This window comes from Balaenoptera acutorostrata, chromosome 6, assembly GCF_949987535.1.
Source record: "Balaenoptera acutorostrata chromosome 6, mBalAcu1.1, whole genome shotgun sequence".
Classification (NCBI taxonomy): Eukaryota; Metazoa; Chordata; class Mammalia; order Artiodactyla; family Balaenopteridae; genus Balaenoptera; species Balaenoptera acutorostrata.
In genome coordinates this window covers 91492097-91516563 of record NC_080069.1, presented here as the reverse complement: position 1 = coordinate 91516563, position 24467 = coordinate 91492097, and the positions used below count along the sequence as shown (strand labels likewise).

General features: G+C 44.5%; 1 protein-coding gene across 1 annotated transcript in view; it reads right to left on the bottom strand.

Moving 5' to 3' along the window:
- Nucleotides 1–14203, bottom strand: part of NANS (N-acetylneuraminate synthase) — a 29937-nt gene extending 15734 nt beyond the window's left edge. The window contains exons 1-2 of the mRNA XM_057548838.1: nt 13980–14203; nt 2866–3081 (exon numbers count right to left, since the gene is read on the bottom strand). Of these exons, the coding sequence (XP_057404821.1) occupies nt 2866–3081; nt 13980–14111 (348 nt within the window). The 5' untranslated portion in view covers nt 14112–14203. The remainder of the gene's footprint in view (nt 1–2865; nt 3082–13979) is intronic.
- Nucleotides 14204–24467: the final 10264 nt, after the last annotated feature.

The following is a 24467-nucleotide window of genomic DNA, read 5'->3' as shown; positions in this document are numbered from 1 at the left end:
CAGCTAACCCGCTCCGTGCTCTAGCACCCTCATCTGTAAAGTGGGAATAATAACTGTCCTATCTCAAGGGGTTGTTAAGAGGAGTAAATGAGCTGCTACATTTAAAATACCTAGCACAGAACCTGGCAGATCATAAACACTCAAGAAACGTTGAAGAGTCTTAAGTTCAATTACTCAGCTAGTTAATGGCAAGACCAGAAAAAACACCCAAGTCTTTCAGATCCCAAAGCCCACAATCTTTTTTGCCTAACATTTTTGATTTACAGATCCTTTAAGGACCTGATAAAAGCCATCAACCCTCTCTTTTGTTTGGCTCACTTATTTACTTATTCACTCAACAAACATCTCCTGGGCACCTACTACGTGCCAGGCACTGGGGATGCTGTGGGGTTAACAGCCTGGTGGAAAGGAGCAATAGTTAGCGGTAATTACAGAAGTAAAGAAAACCGGGAGACAGGACTTCCCTGGTGGTGCAGTGGTTGGGAGTCTGCCAGCCAATGCAGGGGACACGGGTTCGAGCCCTGGTCCGGGAAGATCCCACATGCTGCGGAGCAACTAAGTCCGTGCGCCGCAACTACTGAGCCTGTACTCTGGAGCCTGCGAGCCACAACTACTGAAGCCCGTGCACCGAGAGCCCGTGCTCTGCAACAAGAGAAGCCACCGCAATGAGAACGAAGAGTAGCCCCTGCTCACCGCAGCTAGAGAAAGCCCGCATGCAGCAATGAAGACCCAATGCAGCCAAAAATAAATAAATAAATACATAAATTTTTAAAAAAAGAAAACCAGGAGAACACAACAGAAGGAGGGGCCTGAACCAAGCAGGGGCACAGGAAGAATTTCCTGAGGAGGTACTATTTAAGATGGGATCAGAAAAATGCCCAGTAACCACTTTAGATAGGTTTTCCTTAAAATATGTCCCCTTTTCCCCAGGGCATCTCTTGGGCCCAAAGACTCTCCAGCCACCAACATCGAGAGTGGTGAAGAGCAGGGGTGAAGCCCAAAGGCTCTCCTGAGCTTTGGGAAGCCACACGCACCCGGACGGACGGCCAGGTGGCAGCTGAGGGACCGCAGAAAGCACACTGCACTAGGCATCAGATCTGCCCTCAAGTCCCATTTCCCAGCTGTGTGACACTGTACAAACTTCCTGGCCCCTCTCAGTCTCCATTTCTTCATCTGCAAAATGGGGCATAGTAGGGATAAGTTATATTACTGTAAGCAGGCTACGGAACTGAAGCCTGGACTTGTCAAGTTTCCCAGACACCTAGGTTCTCTGCTTCCCCCCCTTTTTTAAACCACCAATGGTTTAGGCTAGAGTTATGTTTCTTTTGACTCAATTTACAGACATATTTTAGGGTTGGAATAGTGACACAAAAGGTCAGAGGCCTAGAAAAGGAACTGGGCTCCCTTCAAATATTCTAGTTGACTAAAAGAATCCTAAGTGTTTCAAGAGCCTTTAAAATGTTGTTTCATCTAATGATCCATTTCTGCAAAGCTATCCTAAGGAAACAATTCAAAACACAGAAAGAAGATGGTCATCTCAGCATTATTTATAAGCACAAAAAACTGAAAGTAAAAACATAACCTCATGTTCAAACATAAAGAAACAGTTACATACATTATAAATCCTCAAAAGAAATACTGCACCACCATTAATAACTTTCAGCACAAGATATGGAGAGTTACATGTCAATTATATCTCAGTAAAGCTGGGAAAAAAAATAACAAGATATGGGTAAAAGCTGTGGATAATGTTAACTGGGAAAAGCATGCACGGAACTAAACAGTCACAAATATAACAACTAGGCAATAAAATAGGCATATAAAACAACTTCAGGAGGAAATACATAAAAAGAGCTGCCAGGGACTTCCCTGGTGGCGCAGTGGTTAAGAAACTGCCTGCCAATGCAGGGGACATGGGTTCCAGCCCTGGTCCGGGAATACCCCACATGCCACGGAGCAATTAAGCCCGTGCGCCACAACTACTGAGCCTGCGCTCTAGAGCCCACGAGCCACAACTACTGAGCCCATGTGCCACAGCTACTGAAGCCCACGTGCCTAGAGCCAGTGCACCGCAACAAGAGAAGCCACCACAATGTGAAGCCCGCACACCGCAACAAGAGTAGCCCCCACTCGCCGCAACTAGAGAAAGCCCGCATGCAGCAACGAAGACCCAACGCAGCCAAAAATAAATAAATTAACTAATTGATTAAAAAAAAAAAAAAGAGCTGCCATATAGAGATTATGGGTCAGTTTTTCTCCCTTTTTTCTGTTTTCTAAACTTTCTGTGACATTGTATTATTTTTATAATTAAAAAAATATTTTATATTCGAAAAAAGAGCACGTAAAGGAGTCTTGAGGCAGGTCACAGAGCAGATGGGACCCAAGACCTGGCACCAGCTGGACTCTTCCAGTATGTCAGCATGGCCATCCTGTGTGCCACTCCCTTCTGAATGATGCAATGCCACCTCACCCAGATAAGCCACGGCCACTCAGCAAGGGGAGGACTCCAGTCAGAACTGAGGTTTCCTGAGTCCAGGCCACTTTCCACTGGGAGAAAACTGGCCCAGTGGGGCATCTCCCACAGGCTTGAGGGACTCTGGGGTTCCACGGTGGCTGGCCCCTACCCCCAGAGACAGCCTGCTTTGAAAACTATGTTTCTCTGTGTCACTGGGCCTCTGATCCCCCTGGCCTCCTGTTTAGTTGGGCATTTATCTTGTTAATGCTATGGGGAGCTCAAGGTCCAGAAAGCACAAAAAAGTCTAAAGTGAGCAAGGGCTGGAGCTGGCTCTAAGCCAAAGCCACAGGGCTACCTGAAGTCCCCTAGGTCTGCTAAAATGGCAAATAACAGCGTGGCGGAGGGCTCACCTCATCCATGCCGGAGGCAGTGAAGAAGATGCCAACCTCCTCGGCGTATTTCTGCAGCTCCTTGTACTGGGCGTGGCTGAATTCCAGGTGGCGTTTGTGCTCCCCGTACGTCTTCCCCCAGGAATGCTTCGAAGTATATGGCCTCTCCAAGGCTTTCCGATTAAACTTATACTCCAGCTCACTCTTCTGGAACTTGGCACAGTCAGCACCACACTCCTGCAACACACATTAGGGCTCCTTTAATGACCCGGCACGGATTCTGAGAGACAAGAGAAGTGTTGGGGCAACTGCTATGAAATTATTATCTTTAAAAATAACATCAATTGACAGACGCATTAAGAACTCCCAAAGAAGAGAAACAGGAAAAGCAAGGATGTCTCAAAGGAATAAAAGGGTGGGGATAGGGGTTCTGCTCTATTTTTCCCTCTTAAAATGTAAAAAAAAAGGGGGCTGCTTTGTTTTGCATTATAATATTAAAAATAATTAAACAAACAGTCAAAGAAGATTTTAAGTTGTGAAACTTGGCAGAGGATATGAGAACTGGGCCAGAATTTAGGGGAAAAAGTCAGAATCTGACTTAACTCTGACTCTCTTGGATAAGTCACTTCCTATCTCTGGACTCAGTTTCTCCGTCTATACAAATGGCCATTTGGACTAGCTCTAGGACCTGTAACTTTCTGAGGAGCCCCTGATGGGGGTGGGAAACAAAGGAACAACTGTGTTTTTAGCTGTTCTGCACATGTGCTTTTCTGCATGGCATCTCGTTTGAATAAGAAGTTCTGGGGCAAAAGCAAGCAAACTTAGAAATGCCCCAGCTTTACTTAACAGAAGCTATAATATTAAAGCTGGATTGTCTGACTATAAAAGCTATAATTTTACTTCCAGTCAGCCTCCAATCTTTCAAAATTGTTTTTTAAAACCACTCAACAGATAGATAAAGGCAAGCTCTCTAAAGTCTCAGCTCGCTGACATTTCTGTAGACACAGAGGTCTTCATGCTGCTGGAAACCTCAGCTCCAGAAATGCCTGTGCTGAGGGTGCTGCTTCCACTCCTGGAAAAATCAAAAGATGGCACAGTCAGGACTTGATGCTGGACAGAAGTTCAGAGAACATTAGACCTGAAAGTGACCTTGGGCAACAGAGTCCTCATTGTCTAGATGAAGATCCCAAGGCCTAGAGTGACCTGACCAAAGCTGCACAGTGAGTCTCTGGCAGAGCTGGCCAGAGGGCTTTCCTGAAGGCCGCAGAACATGATCTTCACAGAGCACTGCTTCCTTCCCTTTGCTTCTCACCTCTGTCTAAAGAAGTAGACTTACCCTCAAGAAGTTAAAAAGTTTGTCTCCACCTAGGCAAGTAGTAAAGTCGAGTGAAGTAAAACAGCAGAAAGTACTAATGATAAGAGATAAGATAAAGTTCTACCACATTCCACAGGACGGCAGTCGTATGGGGAGGACAGCAGGTTCCTCCTCTTCTTTTCTCAGCTTCTTTCCTAAATATGACAAATTTCTTTAACTGTTTAATGCTATGGTCAACTCTTGGTTCAGAAAACACAACCACTCTCACTGTTTTACCATAATGCTGATGGTTTCTTTGCTCAAGCTTTTATTGCTTCTCTTCTGGTAAAAAGCAAGCTACAGAATGAGCCAAGGTGTGATGTGCCCTTTGCATCAAAATTTGAGAGTTAAGGGGCTTCCCAGGTGGCGCAGTGGTTGAGAATCCGCCTGCCAATGCAGGGGACACGGGTTCGAGACCTGGTCTGGGAAGATCCCACATGCCGCGGAGAGACTAGGCCCGTGAGCCACAACTACTGAGCCTGCGCGTCTGGAGCCTGTGCTCCGCAACAAGAGATGCCGCGACAGTGAGAGGCCCGCGCACCGCGATGAAGAGTGGCCCCCGCTTGCCGCAACTAGAGAAAGCCCTGGCACAGAAACGAAGACCCAACACAGCCATAAATATAAAAATAAATAAATAAATTAAAAAAAAAAAAAAAAAAAAGCTCTCATCACAAGGAAAAAAAAAAATGTAGCTGTGTGGTGATGGATGTTAACTAGACTTATAAAAAAAAAAAAAAAATTTGAGAGTTAAAAGTATATTCAATCAGCAAATTTCTAATTGTAACACAGTTATATTTTTATACATATTATATAATTATAATAACATTTTGTTGTAATAAAATAAAAATAATTGGGTGAACAAAGAAAAGAACAAAGGGTGTCACTCATCATCCAATTATACAAAGGCTTAAGTTGCAACCCACTGTAGTCACCCACAGAGAGTGAGTCCTAAGAGGAACTCAGGATAGAAAAAACAGGATGAGGGATTCTGTGCTTTGGATAAAAAGCCCCCAGAGGAGCTTCTGGGTTGGTGAACACGTGGAGGTGCTGGGAGAGTGGTGCGCCTGGAGAAGTCATGGGAAGGCTGCTCCCATTCCCCGTGCCTTGCCCTATGCATCCCTTTCATCTGGCTGTTCCTGAGTTATATCATTTTATGACCCACTGCGGATCTTCCGTGTGGCTGACAGGGTCTTGGTGCTCCAGACGGGTGTCAGGCCTGAGCCTCTGAGGTGGGAGAGCCAAGTTCAGGACATTGGTCCACCAGAGACCTCCTGGTCCCATGTAATATCAAATGGCAAAAGCTCTCTCAGAGATCTCCATCTCAACGCTAAGACCCAGCTCCACTCAACGACCAGCAAGCTACAGTGCTGGACGCCCTATGCCAAACAACTAGCCAGAGAGTAACACAACCCCTCCCATTAGCAGAGAGGCTGCCTAAAGTCATACTAAGTTCACAGATACCCCAAAACACACCACCAGATGCGGTCCTGCCCACCAGAAATACAAGATCCAGCCTCATCCACCAGAACACAGGCACCAGTCCCCTCCACCAGGAAGCCTACACAACCCACTGAACAAACCTTACCCACTGGGGGCAAACACCAAAAACAACAGGAACTACGAACCTGCAGCCTGCGAAAAGGAGACCCCAAACACAGTAAGTTAAGCAAAATGAGAAGACAGAAAAACACACAGCAGATGAAGGAGCAAGGTAAAAACCAACTAGACCAAACAAATGAAGAGGAAATAGGCAGTCTATCTGAAAAAGAATTCAGAATAATGATAGTAAAGATGATCCCAAATCTTGGAAATAGAATGGAGAAAATACAAGAAATGTTTAACAAGGACCTAGAAGAACTAAGGAGCAAACAATGATGAACAACACAATAAATGAAATTAAAAATTCTCCAGAAGGAATCAATAGCAGAATAACTGAGGCAGAAGAACGGATAAGTGACCTGGAAGATAAAATAGTGGAAATAACTACTGCAGAGCAGAATAAAGAAAAAAAAATTTAAAGAATTGAGGACAGTCTCAGAGACCTCTGGGAGAACATTAAACACAACAACATTCGAATTATAGGGGTCCCAGAAGAAGAAGAGAAAAAAAAAAGGGACTGAGAAAATATTTGAAGAGATTATAGTTGAAAACTTCCCTAATATGGGAAAGGAAATAGTCAATCAAGTCCAGGAAGCACAGAGAGTCCCATACAGGATAAATCCAAGGAGAAACACGCCAAGGCACATATTAATCAAACTATCTAAAAGTAAATACAAAGAAAAAATATTAAAAGCAGCAAGGGAAAAACAACAAATAACATACAAGGGAATCTCCATAAGGTTAACAGCTGATCTTTCAGCAGAAACTCTGCAAACCAGAAGGGAGTGGCAGGACATATTTAAAGTGATGAAAGAGAAAAACCTACAACCAAGATTACTCAACCCAGCAAGAATCTCATTCAGATTCGACAGAGAAATTAAAACCTTTACAGACAAGCAAAAGCTAAAAGAATTCAGCACCACCAAACCAGCTTTACAACAAATCCTAAAGGAAGTTCTCTAGGCAGGAAACACAAGAGAAGGAAAGGACCTACAATAACAAACCCAAAGTAATTAAGAAAATGGTAATAGGAACACACATATCGATAACCACCTTAAATGTAAATGGATTAAACGCTCCAACCAAAAGACATAGACTGGCTGAATGGATACAAAAACAAGACCTGTATATATGCTGTCTACAAGGGACCCACTTCAGACCTAGGGACACATACAGACTGAAAGTGAGGGGACGGAAAAAGATATTCCATGCAAATGGAAATCAAAAGAAAGCTGCAGTAGCAATTCTCATATCAGGCAAAATAGACTTTAAAATAAAGACTATTAAAAGAGACAAAGAAGGACACTACATAATGATCAAGGGATCAGTCCAAGAAGAAGATATAACAATTGTAAATATTTATGCACCCAACATAGGAGCACCTCAATACATAAGGCAAATGCTAACAGCCATAAAAGGGGAAATCGACAGTAACGCAATCATAGTAGGGGACTTTAACACCCCACTTTCAATGGACAGATCATCCAAAATGAAAATAAATATGGAAACACAAGCCTTAAATGTTACATTAAACAAGATGGACTTAATTGATATTTATAGGACATTCCATCCGAACACAACAGAATACACTTTCTTCTCAAGTGCTCATGGAACATTCTCCAGGATAGATCATATCTTGGGTCACAAATCAAGCCTTGGTAAATTTAAGAATATTGAAATCATATCAGCTATCTTTTCTGACCACAACACTATGAGACTAGATATCAATTACAGGAAAAAATCTGTAAAAAATACAAACACATGGAGGCTAAACAATACACTACTAAATAACCAAGAGATCACTGAAGAAATCAAAGAGGAAATCAAAAAATACCTAGAAACAAATGACAATGAAAACACGACGACCCAAAACCTATGGGATGTAGCAAAAGCAGTTCTAACAGGGAAGTTTATAGCAATACAATCCTACCTCAAGAAACAAGAAACATCTCAAATAAACAACCTAACCTTACACCTAAAACAATTAGAGAAAGAAGAACAAAAAACTCCCCAAACTTAGCAGAAGGAAAGAAATCATAAAGATCAGATCAGAAATAAATGAAAAAGAAATGAAGGAAACAATAGCTAAGATCAATACAACTAAAAGCTGGTTCTTTGAGAAGATAAACAAAAATGATAAACCACTAGCCAGACTCATCAAGAAAAAAAGGGAGAAGACTCAAATAAATAGAATTAGAAATGAAAAAGAAGAAGTAACAACTGACACTGCAGAAATACAAAGGATCAGGAGAGATTACTACAAGCAACTATATGCCAATAAAATGGACAAACTGGAAGAAATGGACACATTCTTAGAAAAGCACAACCTCCCAAGACTGAATCAGGAAGAAATAGAAAATATAAACAGACCAATCACAAGCAATGAAATTGAAACTCTGATTAAAAATCTTCCAAAAAAAAGCCCAGGACCAGATGGCTTCACAGGCAAATTCTATCAAACATTTAGAGAAGAGCTAACACCTATCCTTCTCAAACTCTTCCAAAATATAGCAGAGGGAGGAACACTCCCAAACTCATTCTACCAGGCCACCATCACCCTGATACCAAAACCAGACAAAGATGTCGCAAAGAAAGAAAATTACAGGCCAATATCACTGATGAACATAGATGCAAAAATCCTCAACAAAATACTAGCAAACGGAATCCAACAGCACATCAAAAGGATCATACACCATGATTAAGTGGGGTTTATCCCAGGGATGCAAGGATTCTTCAATATATGCAAATCAATCAATGTGATAAACCATATTAACAAATGAAGGAGAAAAACTGTATGATCATCTCAATAGATGCAGAAAAAGCTTTTGACAAAATTCAACACCCATTTATGAGAAAAACTCTCCAGAAAGTAGGCATAGAGGGAACTTACCTCAACATAATAAAGGCCATATATGACAACCCCACAGCCAACATCGTTCGCAATGGTGAAACACTGAAACCATTTCCACTAAGATCAGGTACAAGACAAGGTTGCCCACACTCACCACTATTATTCAACATAGTTTTGGAAGTTTTAGCCACAGCAATCAGAGAAGAAAAAGAAATAAAAGGAATCCAAATTGGAAAAGAAGTAAAACTGTCACTGTTTGCAGATGACATGATACTATACATAGAGGATCCCAAAGATGCTACCAGAAAACTACTAGAGCTAATCAATGAATTTGGTAAGGTAGCAGGATACAAAATTAATGCACAGAAATCTCTTGCATTCCTATACACTAATGACGAAAAATCTGAAAGAGAAATTAAGGAAACACTTCAATTTACCATTGCAACAAAAAGAATTAAATACCTAGGTATAAACCTACCTAAGAAGACAAAAGACCTGTATGCAGAAAACTATAAGACACTGATGAAAGAAATTAAAGATGATACCAACAGATGGAGAGATATACCATGTTCTTGGATTGGAAGAGTCAACATTGTGAAAATGACTCTACTACACAAAGCAATCTACACATTCAGTGCAATCCCTATCAAACTACCAATGGCGTTTTTCACAGAACTAGAACAAAAAATTTCACAATTTGTATGGAAACACAAAAGACGCCGAATAGCCAAAGCAATCTTGAGAAAGAAAAACGGAGCTGGAGGAATCAGGCTCCCTGACTTCAAACTATGCTACAAAGCTACAGTAATCAAGACAATATGGTACTGGCACAAAAACAGAAACATAGATCAATGGAACAGGATAGAAAGCCCAGAGATAAACCCACGCACATATGGTCAACTTATCTTTGATAAAGCAGGCAAGAATATACAATGGAGAAAAGACAGCCTCTTCAATAAGTGGTGCTGGGAAAACTGGACAGCTACATGGAAAAGAATGAAATTAGAACACTCCCTAATTCCATACACAAAAATAAACTCAAAATGGATTAAAGACCTAAATGTAAGGCCAGACACTATCAAACTCTTAGAGGAAAACATAGGCAGAACACTCTATTACATACATCACAGCAAGATCCTTTTTGACCCATCTCCTAGAGAAAGGAAAATAAAAACAAAAATAAACAAATGGGACCTAATGAAACTTAAAAGCTTTTGCACAGCAAAGGAAACCATAAACAAGGTGAAAAGACAACCCTCAGAATGGGAGAAAATATCTACAAACGAAGCAACTGACAAAGGATTAATCTCCAAAATTTACAAGCAGCTCATGCAGCTCAATATCAAAAAAACAAACAACCCAATCCAAAAATGGGCAGAAGACCTAAATAGACATTTCTCCAAAGAAGATATACAGATTGCCAATAAACACATGAAAGGATGCACAACATCACTAATCATTAGAGAAATGCAAATCAAAACTACAATGAGGCATCACCTCACATCAGTCAGAATGGCCATCATCAAAATATCTACAAACAACAAATGTTGGAGAGGGTGTGGAGAAAAGGGAACCCTCTTGCACTGTGGGTGGGAATGTAAATTGATATAGCCACTATGGAGAGCAGTATGGAGGTTCCTTAGAAAACTAAAAATAGAATTACCATACGACCCAGCAATCCCACTACTGGGCATATACCCTGAGAAAACCATAATTCAAAAAGAGTCATGTACCACAATGTTCATTGCAGCTCTGTTTACAATAGCCAGGACATGGAAGCAACCTAAGTGTCCATCAACAGATGAATGCATAAAGAAGATGTGGCACATATATACAATGTAATATTACTTGGCCATAAATAGAAACGAAATTGAGTTATTTGTAGTGAGGTGGATGGACCTAGAGACTGTCAAACAGAGTGAAGTAAGTCAGAAAGAGAAAGACAAATACCGTATGCTAACACATATATACGGAATAATAAAAAAAAAAAATTGGTTCTGAAGAACCTAGGGGCAGGACGGGAATAAAGACACAGACGTAGAGAATGGACTTTTGGACATGGGGAGGGGGAAGGGTAAGCTGGGACGAAGTGAGAGAGTGCTGTGGACATATATACACTACCAAATGCAAATAGCTAGTGGGAAGCAGCCACATAGCACAGGGACATCAGCTCGGTGCTTTGTGTCCACTTAGAGGGGTGGGATAGGGAGGGTGGGAGGGAGACGCAAGAGGGAGGAGATATGGGGATATATGTTTATGTATAGCTGATTCACTTTGTTATACAGCAGAAACTAACACACAATTGTAAAGCAATTATACTCCAATAAAGATGTTAAAAAAAAAAAAAAATGCCCCCAGATAGTTAAGATGCATGTCTCAGGAAAAATTTTAATGACCCCAGATTCTCGCATTTTCCCATACATAGAAAAGCACTAAACTCATTAACTTGAGATATCTGTTCTTTGTGATTAGCAGTACTTTTTTACCAAGATTCATGCTTGATTACATGTATTTCCTAGCCAAAAAATCCATATATATATATACTGGCTTCTCCCCTACCTCTTTGGAGCAGTTTCTCAGATCTGAGAGACTGTATCCTGGGCTATAGTCCTCACTATAAAACTTAACTCACAACTCTTGTGTTGAGCATTTTTATTTTGGTCAACAATTGAATGAACTGCCAATTAAAGAAGGTCACTTGCCACCTGGTTCTACAAGAATTAAGTCACTAGCCACTGCAGCTGCTGACCTTCAACATATCCTGAAAGTAATTCAGAGCAGAGATCAGGAATGAGGCTCTCTGTGCTCCAGGAAAACTGGCAGAACAGGCCTTTAGACAGTTAAGTATTTGTAGGAGAAATTTTTTATAAACCTGGATTCTTGAATCTTCCCATACTTAGAAAAGCACCAAAACCATTAACTAAGATATCTGTTCCTCGTGACTAGCAGCAACCTTCCACAGAGATGTGTGCTTGATTACAGGTTCCCTTCGCCAAAATCACATATCTACTTACCTCCCTCCTCACCTCTTCAGAACAGTTTCTCAGAGGCTGTCTCCCTGGTTATAGTCCTCAGTATGACACTGAATAAACTCAACTCACAGCGCTTATACTGTGCGTTTTTTTTCCAAGTTGACAGAACTCAACTTTTAATATTGTAAACATATTTGGTACATGAACAAGCCAGCTTGTACATAATATACTCTGGATAACTAAACTTGGAAATGTGACTCCATTTGGCAAGAAAAAAAAATCCTAAAATATAAGGATTTCAAAAGATTCCATTGCTTTAAGTTTAAAAATAAAGATACATACATATTATAAAACAAGTGAAACTGAAGCCTAGAGAGGAAAAGACCAAGATTATCCAGCTGCCCAAGATTATTCAGTTAGTAAATGGTATCATGACTCCAGTCCAGTGCTCTTTCCAGTATAACACAACCTCAAACTCTTCATTCTCCTCCCCCGGGGAAAACTATCCTTCACAATTAAAACAGGAAGAAGAAAAAAAACCACTGTAACTTTGTTTCTATGGCTTCACTATTTCTAGGTATTTTTACAACTTCAGCATTCAGAGTTGACACCTCCAAAATAAGGTTGTTTCCTAAATTAAGAGCCGAAGTCTCCCCCTAGAAAACAATGTTACAGTACAAAGGCTGGAGCCCTGTGTCTAAGAGCAAAGCTCTGAAATACATGAATTACTAGCTGTGGGCCCTCAGACAAGTCACTGATCTTCTCTGAGCCTTTAAAATGAAACCCACAGCATCTATTCCACTGTGTTGTTGTAGGAATTAAATGAGATGGTGCATTTAAAGCACTTGGCCCAGTAAGCACTCAAAAATGTTAGCAATTGTTACTCTTTAAAGGTATTTTATTTTTTACATTCTGTAAGTGATAACAGAGTATTTGTTTTTCTCTGACTTATTTCACTAAGCATAATATCCTCCAGGTCCACCCACATTGTTGTAAATGGCAGAATTTCATTCTTTTTTATGCTTGAATAATATTCCATTGAGTATATCAACCACATCTTCTTTATCCATTCGTCTGTTGATGGACACTTAGGTTGCAAATAGACTCACGGATCTAGAGAACAAACTAATGGTTACCAGTGGGGAGAAGTAAGGGGGAGAGGTAAGATAGGAGTGGGGGATTAAGAAGCACCATCTACTATGTATAAAATAAATAAGCAACAAGGATGTATTGTACAGCACAGGGAAACATAGCCATTATTTTGCAGTAACTTTAAATGGAGTATAAGCTATAAAAATATTGAATCACTATGTTGTACACCTGAAACCAATGTTATTGCAAATCAATTATACTTCAATGAAAAAGTAAATAAAATTTAAAAATAAAAGTATTTTTATGATTCAGTAGGCTTCCATAAAAGCAGTTAGTCCTGAAGGAGTAACAGAAAACCTAATCATGAATGACTGATTGAACAGCACTGACTGAAGGGAAGTGAAAGGAAAAAAGATGGAGTGAGCTATCGCTAAACCAAGGAATCACAGCGCAGACTTATGGTGGGCCCGGGGTCACAATGAAGAACATGACAGGCCTCCTCTTCAGAGGGCTCACAGTCTAACAGAGAGAGAAGTTTAAACACACAGTGACAATACAATTCGATGGGAACAATTACAGGAGCCCAGATTTGCAGGGAGGGCTTGGAGGAAGTATCCAAAGAGAGAGCATAAATGTTCATTAACGTCATATCACTAACAACCAACATGTATTGAGTCCTATTTGCCAAGTACTGTACTAAGAGCTTTACACGAGTTATCTCACTTGATCCTCACAACTCCATGAGGTAAGTACAAGGAATGGCAGGTGAGAGAGACAACAGCAAATTTCAGGAACTTCCTGGTAGTAATTCATTGTCGCTGGAAGATGTCAGAGATTTAAAAAAAAAAAAAAAAAAAAAAAAAAGGCAAGAAGGGGCCAGGTCATTAAGGTCTTGAAGGCTTTATTAAAGGGTTTCGACTCCACCCGCGGCCAGTGGGAAGCCACTGAAGGTGCCAGGCGGCTGATCAAATCTGTGTTTCAGAAAGATCATTCTGCCACCAGAAGGGAGCGAGAGAGGTGGGAGTAAGGGGGCGGGGGGCAGATGCAGTAATGCAAACAAATCAGGATGGTGGCGGAGGGATGAAGAGGATTCGAAACGTTTGGAAATGGATCCGGCGAGCTGGACGGCAGGCCGGACGCAGGGCACCGAGAGGCAGAGGAAGGATGGCCCCAGCTCTGCGCAGCCCTGCCCCACCCCTGCCCAGGCCGGTCTTCCCCAGGCCCCGCCCCCCGCTCGGCGCCCGGGTACTCTAGACGGTCCCCTCACCTTGGCCATGCGGATCATGCGCTTGGCCACGTCCAGGTCGCCCTGGTGGTTCTGGCCGATCTCGGCAATGATGAAGCATGGGTGCTGCCCGCCCACCCAGCGCCCGGGACACAGCTCCAGCTCCAGCGGCATGGCAGCGGCTCGCGCTTCCGCGCCGCACCACCCGTCACGGTCCCGCCGCCGCCGCCGCCGCCGCCGCCACCGCCCCTTGGTCGTTTCGGTCAGCAGCCCAGCCCGGCCCACACACCGGCCCCGCCACGTCAGCCCGCGGCCACCGCGCAGCCAATCCTCGAGCGCCGCCTCGCTCCAGACAGCCAATCAGATCAGAGGGCGGAGCCACCCTCTAGAGGAGAGGTGCGGCGGGAAGAGGAAGCCCAGCGCACTTCTCGGGAGCTGGGCTTGTGGCTCACAGCCGGAGGCGTGACCTCTGGCGGCCGTGGGGTCTCTGCGTTCACCCGTGAGCAGACATTCCCCGAAGGAGGCTGACGGCTGGGTGCCTTCGGCGTGGAGAGAGTGCGCGCCCTACAGTGTAATGGAAAAAACGGATTCTGGAGTTAGAATTACAGAGCTGGTTCGAGCCCAGCCCATGCCACTAACCAGCTCTTGATCCTGAATACCTTAGTCTTTCTGAGTTTTATTTTCCTTTTTCTCTGAAATGGGAAAATTATAAAGACCCCACCTCTTAAGGTTCGTGAGATGATGTATAGAACACCCTAATCACAGTACTTGGCCTGTAGTAAGCTTTCAATAAGTGGTTGCCAGTCCTATTATAGAAGAGGCAACAAGTTCAAAAAGTTCACTGACTTGTCCAAAGCCATCCAGAAAGCCGTGTTGGAGCTGGGATTAGGACCCTGGACTGCCTCCTAGCCTAGGGCTCTTGCAATACACTATACTGGGTTACAGACAAAGCTGAGAAATAAGAACCAGTTTGAAGGAAGAAATAACACTTGATTCCCAGCTTGACTTTCAGAACTAATGAGCAAAGTAACAATAACAGAAAGGAGAGGAGGAGGCACTTCCGGGTGGAAGGGAGAAGGGTAGGTTTGGGACACGTTGGTGTAAATACGCAGGTGAAACTGCTCACCAGGCAGGAGGAGAGGCAGGTCTGAAGCTCAGAGTGGAGGTCTGGGCTGGAGAGAGAGATCTGGGAGCCATTTTGAGGAAAGCCTGAGGATGGGTTTGACTCCTGAAGGAGAGAGTGTGCAGAGGGATGAGCAGTGGGGAGGTGAGCCTTGTGCAGCCGTCCTGGAAGGACAGAGAACCAGGGTGTGTCCTGAGGAGGAGAGACCCACAGATTCGAAGGCCCAGAGCAGTGCAGGAGAATGAGAAGCAAGAACTTGGGGGGAACATGGGGGCAGGGGGACCACTGGAGACAGCAGATTTGGTGGTGAAATGGATTTGGTGGCCAAAGGAAGATGAAGGAACACAGGAGGCGAAAATAGACCTTTTCTTGGAAAAGTTCAGTTGTTAAAAACAGACGGAAAATGGACCATGGGCTAGAGGGGGGTCCCAAAGTTGAGAGGTTCTGAAGAAGTGCAAGTGTGGAGGCCAGGAGGAAGCAACCAAAGGACAAGGAGATTGCAGCAGGGTTCATTCGTCTGCGATATGTCTAGACTAGATGCCATGTGCTTTATGTCTCTCAAGTTTAAATGGCCTTTCACACCTGGGTAAGGCTGAGCAACAGGACCTGATTACAGAGAAAATTAAACCCAGCACTAAAGTAACTCAGTCACTTGGGGCTAAAGAAAACCATCATGGTTTTGCATAATTCATAAATAAGTGGAAATTAAGTTTAAAGGAAAAAAAAGAAATCACATTTAAAAATATGATCATCCCACACAAGCAAATTAGGCTGTTGTTATTTGTGGTTAAATAGGGACTTTCAATAAATTAAAGCAGGTACTTATTTAGTACCTACCACAAAAAAGGAGGAAAGTGTACAATTTTTCTTCTACTCTTGTTCTTGATTTTAAAGCCAGTTTCCAGTGCTTTCTGTTGCTTTTTCTGCTTGGATAATGAATCAGTGTTCAATCTGTCGAAATGGATGAGAACATGTGGGAAGGTCTTTAAAAACAAATTAAAACCAATGAGGGATCTTTTTTTTTTTTTTTTTTTTTGGCAGGAGAGGGCAAGGAAGAACTTAATTTTGGAGAAACTAGGGTACCCAGAGTGCTGGGTCATGAGGGTCAAGGTCGAGGATTGGACCCAGTTCCTAGAGCTCAGACCCTGGGGCCTGGGACCCCAGTGGCTAGTTTGACTGTGCTCAGCCCCTCCTGCAGTTGATTCCCGCAAAGCCTCCTCCAGCCTAGGACTCCTGCCTAATTTTTTGCCACTCTGTGCTCTAGTTACACTGAACTATTTTTGAGTTCCCCTAAAGGATCATGTTCTCTCTACTCCAGGCCTTGGCACAGGCAGATTCCTAAGCCTGCACACTCCCTCCTCCCCTACACCCACCACGCTGAGCCCTGCCTTCTGCAGGTCCTTCTGCAAGTCCTTCAGGGTAGAAGTCACCTCCTCTCAGGACCTTCTCTGATCTCCCCAACGACCTTCTCTGGACTCCCACAGGACCCTCTTTTGGCCCAATTACTACCCTTCATGGTGACTCCCTCTTTTCTTGTCTGTCATTCTCTGTAGACTGTGAGCTCCTCTGGGTTGGAACCATCTGGAGCACCTACTCAGCACTAAACCCAGGGCAAAGCCCTAGGGACACCATGGTGAACAAACAAGAAGTCCAGGCCTCTGCCCTTATGTGGCTTAGAGCCTTGTATTATAACTGTGTCCTCCAGGACAAAGAGCTCCTTGAGAGCAGGGCCTGAACCGTTTCCTACTATATCCGTAGCACCAAGCACAGAACTTAACACTTTGTAGGTGCCAATAAACATTTTCTGAACGGCCAAGTGCAGAAAAGGAAAGATGACAGCGAGGACTGAGTCATAACTGACTTCATACATTTACTCCTCAGGCCACATTCAGCCTCTTAGGTGAACATGACTGTTCCCTGAAGTCAGCTTTCTGGAAAGTTCCTCTGAGGAAGAAGTGAAGTATTAATGCACCCAAGCTCCCCGATCCCAGCCGCCGAGGACCTGCCCTGGTGTCAAGTGCCCCAGGTTCTCAGTTGTTCCATTTATAGGCACCCTTGATGGTCACACCCTGACCTACACCCACTTCCTGCTTCTTCAACCTTGGTCCTCATTCCTGGAACATAAGCATGATTTTTATACTGTCCCTGAGCGAACAAGCCCACCATCACACCTGGGGCAGTTTGGGAGGTGAAAGTCACCTCATACTGTCTCTGTGGAAGGATTTTTGACCTGGGATACACAACTTACCTGCCTCCATTTTCCAAATGCTACCTCACTCACCCATCCAGCAAATAATTTCTGCATGCCAAGCACCCCGCCAAACACCAGGAATAGAAAGGGGAATGAAGAGTGTGGTCCTCTTCCTGTAAACTGTATTTTACAGTAAATGTAGTTTACGACAAAAGTAAACTGTTCACGCACTGCTATAAAATCATGGACAATAATAACGAGGGCAACGAAGGAAACAAATTGAGTGCTGTGTGTGACTAACAAGGGGGCCTTCTTTACACGGGTGGTCAGGAAGTGTCTTTCTGAAGAGTCGACAGTGAAGCTGAGACCCCTATCCCAAATTCCTTCCAAATGATAATAATCTATTCCCACACTGGCCCCCAAAGGAGGTTGAAACAGTATAGTGTCCTGAAAAAATCACAGGGTTTGGAATAAGTCAGGCCTGGGTTCCACTCCCAGCTGTGTTCCTTCCTGCTAAGGAACTTCTCAACTTCCAGCCAATGGAAACAACCACCACCAGAGGCCGTAGTGAGGACCATAGGAAATGAGGGGTGTGAGACCTCTAACAGCCTGGACCTGCGGCCCAAGGTTCTTGCCCCAGATACTTAGGGAGAAAGAAGTCTCATCCTGAGCTCCTGCTCTCTGGCTGCTTCCACTGCCTGTGGCCTGGAGGACCTTCCCTGTCCTCATACCTCGTCTTGACAGTCTCTGCCTGTCACCAGCCTCATCTCCTCCTCATCCCCCACCACAACCCCCTGTCTGGCAGGTCCTGCCCCCCCCTACCCCCAGTTAAGACAGTGGGTCTAGGGAATTCCCTGGCGGTCCAGTGGTTAGGGCTCAGTGCTCTCACTGTGGTGGCCTGGGTTCAATCCCCAGTCGGGGAACTAAGATCCCTCAAGCTGTGTGGCGTGGCCAAAATAAAGACAGTGAGTCTATGTTGTCTCCACCTCCTCCTATCACTCTTAACTTCCAAGAGTCTCCAAAGCTTTAACAACTTTCACTCTTCTCCCTTACGCTGTCCTTGGGAATATCGTCCATTCACAGAGCTTCAAGATGTATGTTTTCATGGGTGACTCCCAGATATTCATCACCAACCCCGGTCTGACTGCTCTCCTGGTTGCCTGCTCAGCTCACAACCATCTCTAGAAACAGCCCCAGTACACCAGAACGCCCCATAGCAACCTGGTCTTAAACATGTGATACTGCCAACCTGAGGCCAACCAGATTGATCCAGACATGTATTAAAAGATAATATTCCAACCGATAAGCACATGAAAAGATGCTCAACATCATTAACCGTCAGGAAAATACAAATCAAAGCTACAATGAGATTCCACCTCACACTCAGTAGGATATCTAGAATTAGAAAGACAGATAATAACAAGGATGTGGAGAGATTGGAAACCTCATACACTGCTGATGGGATATAAAATGGTGCAGCCGCTTTGGGAAACAATCTGGCAGTTCTTCAAAAGGTTAAACATGGCATTACCATATGACTCGGCAATTCCACTCCTAGATATATCCCCAAGAGAAATAAAAACACGTGTCCACACAAAAACTTGTATACAAATATTCATAGCAATATTATTCATAAAAGCCAAAAAGTAGAAACAACCCAAATGTCCATCAACTAATCAACAGATAAAGTATAATATAGCCATTCAGTGGACTATTACTTGGCAATAAAAAGGAATGAAGCACTGATGCATGCTACAACATGGAAGAACCCGACATTGGAACCTTGTCACATGAGTATTCAATAGGTGAAACTTTCAAGACTATTCATCTGAGATAAATTGTGGAGAAGAGAGTCTGGGGGTTAGGGGAGCCATGATGGACATTGTCAAATATTTGCAAGACTCCATTTAAAAAGCTAAATTGGATTTTTCCCCTCTGCAGCTCCATGGGGCAAAATTAGAGCCAAGAGTGTTATAGGAAATTAGATAAATAAGAGCTTTTTAAGTAGACTGCTTATCAAGTTAACAACACCCATGATAATAAAAAATAAAGTTAAAGCTGCCTTACTATTGTGGAGATAAAGAACTTTGTTTTTCTAAGATGGTAAATACATTGCCTTATAAAGAGTGAGCTCCCCATCACCAAGGTATCCAACCAAAGTCAGGTAGGCATGTTGCTGAGGGGTTTCCAACATCAGTAGAGGAATTTGACTAGATGAGATCTGGTTTCTTCCTGCCTGGGGATCCTGGATTTCATTGCATTTTAGAAGTTTCCATGGGTGTCTGGAGATACAACTTTGTTAGCTCCAGATTGGTGGGTTCTGATTTCTGGGACGCTAGACTCCCTTCTGTAAACTTGTATCATCCACTGCCATTTTAGCCTTCTGCTCCTCAAAATAAAATAATTTTTCCCAGTTCCAAGTTCAAAGGGCATGGGGATAATTAATGTGAATTAGTGTAGTTTGAAAGAGCAGTAAAGTTTGGGATAACTGACTTACACAAGATCACAAAACTGGTAGGAAGAGGCAAATCAGGATTTGACTCTCCTCTCCAAATCTGTATCCCTGGGTTCGACTTTTAATCACATTTCTTATATGTCCAAACACCCAACTGTGGGGGCTTTTAAGCACCTGACTGCCATTCTCTGCCCAGAGGTTTTCACAATTCATGTGTTTGGTGTTCTGAGTTGAATTGTGTCCCCGCAAAATGCATATGTTGAAGTCCTAATGCCCAGTCCCTCAGAATGTGACCTTACTTGCAAACAGTGTTGTTGCAGATGAATTAGTTGAGTTCATTAGGGTGGGCCCTAATCCAAGATGATTAGTGTCCTTATAGAAAAGGGAAATTTGTGCACAAACACATACACAAGAACCCCACATGAAAGACACAGGGAGAAGACGGCCATCTACAAGCCAGGGAGAGAGGCCTGGAACACATCCTTCCCTCGCAGCCTCAGGAGGAACCAACCCTGCCGACACCTTGACCTGGGACTTTTAGCCTCCAGAACTGTAAAATGATAAACTTCTGTTGTTTATGTTACCCAGTCTATGGTACTTTGTTACGGAAGCCCCAGGAAGTTAATACACATGAGGAAATGTCATTGAGGAAATATGCACTGAGTGCTGGTGGGTGAGGCACAGCAAAGGGACTCAGGCCCATGGCCCTGAGCGCTCACTCTCTGGCAGGGGAGACAAGACAGGGAGCAGAGCAGCCAGTGCTAGGGCCATGAGAACAAGTCATCAAAGTCAATGAATGAGGAACCCAGGGAGGGAAGTTTCCTGTCTGCTGGCCTGCTGGGGAGGCTAAAGCCTTTGCACTGGTTCTTGAAGACTGGGATGGTTGGCTTATGCAGATGGAGGAAGAGTGCAGACAGAGGAGGCAGTACGAGCAAGGTGAAACACACAGGAATGTTTGGATGGCCAGGTAGGGCATATGGAGACTAGGTGCAGGAAGTAAGGCTGATAGGGTGGTTTGGGATGTTGTCTGTGTGTGCACTTGGGGGGTGTGGCACTGGAAAGTCACTGAAAGTTCCTGAGCTGCATCAGGAGAACCAGGCTGTGGGGAGATCCTTTGAGCAACATAGGGAGGACAAGTCCTGGGTGAAACACTGAGGGGCCTCAAGTGGCCTATGATGTGGGAACTTGGATTTCCTCAGCCTCATTTCTTCCATTTCCCTCTTCCTCCTGCCGAAGCACCCGCACTGTGGAGTGCTCTGGGTATCAGAAGTTCCCATCCACAGAGGGATCCTCTGAGATGAGCTCCTCCCAAGTCCAGTGGAATAGTCTACTGTTACTGGCTCATCCCCGGCCTTTACCCTGGGATTAGCACAAGGCAGGGAGAGAAGTCCACCTTGCTCTGCACTCTGGGGCCTTGCAACAGTCATCCTGAGCCTCAATTCCCTCATTTGAAAGATGGGGTCAGAATCCTCACACTGCCTCCCTTGAACAAGATAATGGATGTGAGCTATGCGAACTGTAGCATGGTATGGACACATTGGGGGCCATCATTCTTTTGTCAGAAGTGGGGCTCAGGACGGGTCAGACTGGAGCTGGTCAGGCCTGAGCTTGGCGGAGTGGTTGTAGGTAGGATTTGGACAGGTAGCTGTGGGGAGCACCAGGTGGCAACAGAAACAGGGAAGCAATGGGCTGATGTCCCAGCAGGAGTGAAACCTAATGGCAGATCAGGGACCAGGTAGGGCCCTGACCCAGCACTGGTATGGACAAAGCCAAGGGCCTGACAGGAATTCCTATCCCCAGGGGCTGGCTGGAATCCTGCAGACTACTCGCTTCCCCAGAGTCCATGTCACCCACTCCCAGACTCCCCCAGTGCCAGGTCACCCACTCTGCTCAGATGCCCACCTCTCACCCACCTGCTGCTGCTGCAGCAGCTACCAGCTGCACAGCTGTGCAGAACCCCGGCTGCATGCATGCTAGCCTAGTCGGCCACTGAGAGAAGCCCATGGTGTAGGCTGTTCCCAGCAGTTCTCCACATCACCCCTCAGTGTCCAGCACTCTCACACTCATTAGCTTACCACAGCGTGCTCAGGGCACCCCCAATTTATAAATGGAAAACTGAGTCCCAAGAAGCAAAGGGTCTTTTGCCAGTTCACTAAGATGGTATATGGCAGGGCTGCCTCTCACAATGTGAAATTATTATGATTAAGAGTGGTAGTTGTATTTATAGAGTGCCCACTGTTTGCCTGCACCCCTAAAGCATTTCATGGATCTAATTCTAAAAATTAGCTCTGTTCTCACTCTGTCTTCACTCTGTCCTGAGCCTCAGGGTCTTGTTAGCCAACATCTACTTTGCTCCGGAGAAAGAAATAGGTCCACTAACTTTCTCATTAGAACAGAGCCAGGAGCCAGACAGCCCTAAGGAGGAGCATTTGGCAAACAGCAGAAACTGAATTCGGGCAGAGCTGGGTTGGAATAGGCTGGTTATTCACTGGCTACGTGACTTTAGAAGCACTTCACCTCTAAATCCTTCAGTTTTCACGTCCGTGAAATGAGGATTACAGTTTGGCTCCCTCCCTCTGATTCAGAGCATTAGTGCCCCCTAGGGGCAGATATACATCCTGCTCATGCTAAGGTGAGTCTGTAATTCTATCTTCCAGACTGATTAGTCTGACCAGTAAAACAGATTTACTAGTACTCCTGTTGCAGTTTTTGGGTGACACCTCATTCACCGTCAGTCCTGGGGGTGCAGCCCTCATCCAGCCTTGTCTGGGTAACTGTAACAGCCTCCCCAATGATCTCTTGCTACAGGTCTACCCATTTCTACTCCACCAGCCTAAGGCACAGCTCTGACATTTTCCACTAGCCCAAACCCTTACCTAACTCCTCAGGAGGGCAGGGTAAGTGGGAGTAACGGCATGTAACTAACTACTAGCATGTTTACTGCTGGTCAGAACTTGGATTATACCCCCATTCCGATTTGTAAAGCTGGATCAGAGCTGCAAGCTTGCTTAAGCTTGGGCCCCATATTTTCAGTCGAGGAACTGAAGGTTCGCAGAAGGGAGGTGACTCAGGAGGGTCAAATACCAGCTAATGGCCAGGCTGGGGCTAGAACAGGTCTCTGGGTTCTCTCTGAGGCCTCCCTCACCACACCTCCACTCCTCTTCCCCAGGGCTGGGGTGGGGTGACGTGTAACGAACACATACACACACACGCAGACCTGGGTCAAGACCCCTTAATCAGACAGAGTAACTCTAAGGGTCATTTCTTTTCTCTATATGCCCTTCTGACACCTCTGGGACAAGTTATAAAATACTTGGTTGGAGATTACGAAGCTGACCTAATTGGCTCTAGGAAGAACTTCAACACTTGCTTCAATCTTGGTGTCTTTCCTGCAGAGCAACTGTTTGGCAGCTGAAGCTTAAGTCAGCTGGTAACCTGACTCCCTTTCAAACTGTCAACACAGTGGTATCACCAGTCTCATTAAAATTGATGTCAGCACAACTTGACAGGGCTGGAGAAAAGGGAAGGTCATAGCCTAGGGATAGAACCACCTCTGTGGTTCTGTCTCACCCTTCTCTGATGGGAGGGTGGTGTAGCCCAAATAGGAATGCCAGAAATGGAAACCATTGACTCTGCTGTAACTCTGCTCACATGTATCCTAGTTAGGAGTCCTGGTAGTGGTGACGAGGAGTGGGGGCTAGCATCTTACACAAGGTGCTCTGCATTTCCATCAGAAGTGTCAGTCACTCTTCAGGGCCTGGATGCCTAAAGCAGGAGTAAACTAATGGTAAGAGCAAAGTTGAAAGCAGGGCCAGGTTCTTTCACTACTTCACCAGGAAACCTTGGGCCAGTCCTTGACGCTTTCCTGTGCCTCAGTTTCCCCATATCTACAATGAGCAATAGTTCTAGCCCTTTTATTTTTAAAAGACGAATGCTTCAAATGCATGCCAACATATCACACAGGAACAGGGCCATTGCTCTGGCTGGAGGGCAGGTATGTGTGGAAGAGATCCCTCTCCCCACCCTGCAGGAGCAAGTAGGGACCAGTTATCCAGCCCATCACAGCTCCCACCCAGCTCAGACATTTATAACTTAAACATTCACTGCAAAAGCTGGGAGCAAACCCACTCAATGAACGTCTCCTTCAGATGGGAATTAACTCCAGAAATATGGTCTGCTCTGTGACCTCATCACCAAAAATCCTGCTCCTCAAGAAGTTTAAAATAGTCTTTAGTCAAGAGCAGCTAAGCCAGGGACTTCCCTAGTGGTGCAGTGGTTAAGAATCCGCCTGCCAATGCAGGGGACATGGGTTCAAGTCCTGGTCCGGGAAGATCCCACATGCCACGGAGCAACTAAGCCATGTGCGCCGCAACTACCGAGCCTGCGCCCTAGAGCCCATGAGCCACAACTACTGAGCCCGCGTGGTGCAACTACTGAAGCCCGCGCGCCTAGAGCCCATGCTCTGCAACGAGAAGCCACCGCAATGAGAAGCCCGTGCACCACAACGAAGAGTAGCCCCTGCTCGCCACAACTAGAGAAAGCGCACACACAGCAACGAAGACCCAACACAGCCATAAATAAGTAAATAAATAAATATTAAGAGCAGCTAAGCCTCAAGGCCCTCCCAGAGGTCTGAATGTCACAGGCTTCTGGAAAACGTAATTTTAAAACAAGAAAAAGCATGACAGAAATGAAAAGCTGGTTTGATAGTTCCCTAGAATCCTCACTGGCCACAGGTAGTAGGTCAAACTGACATTTTGC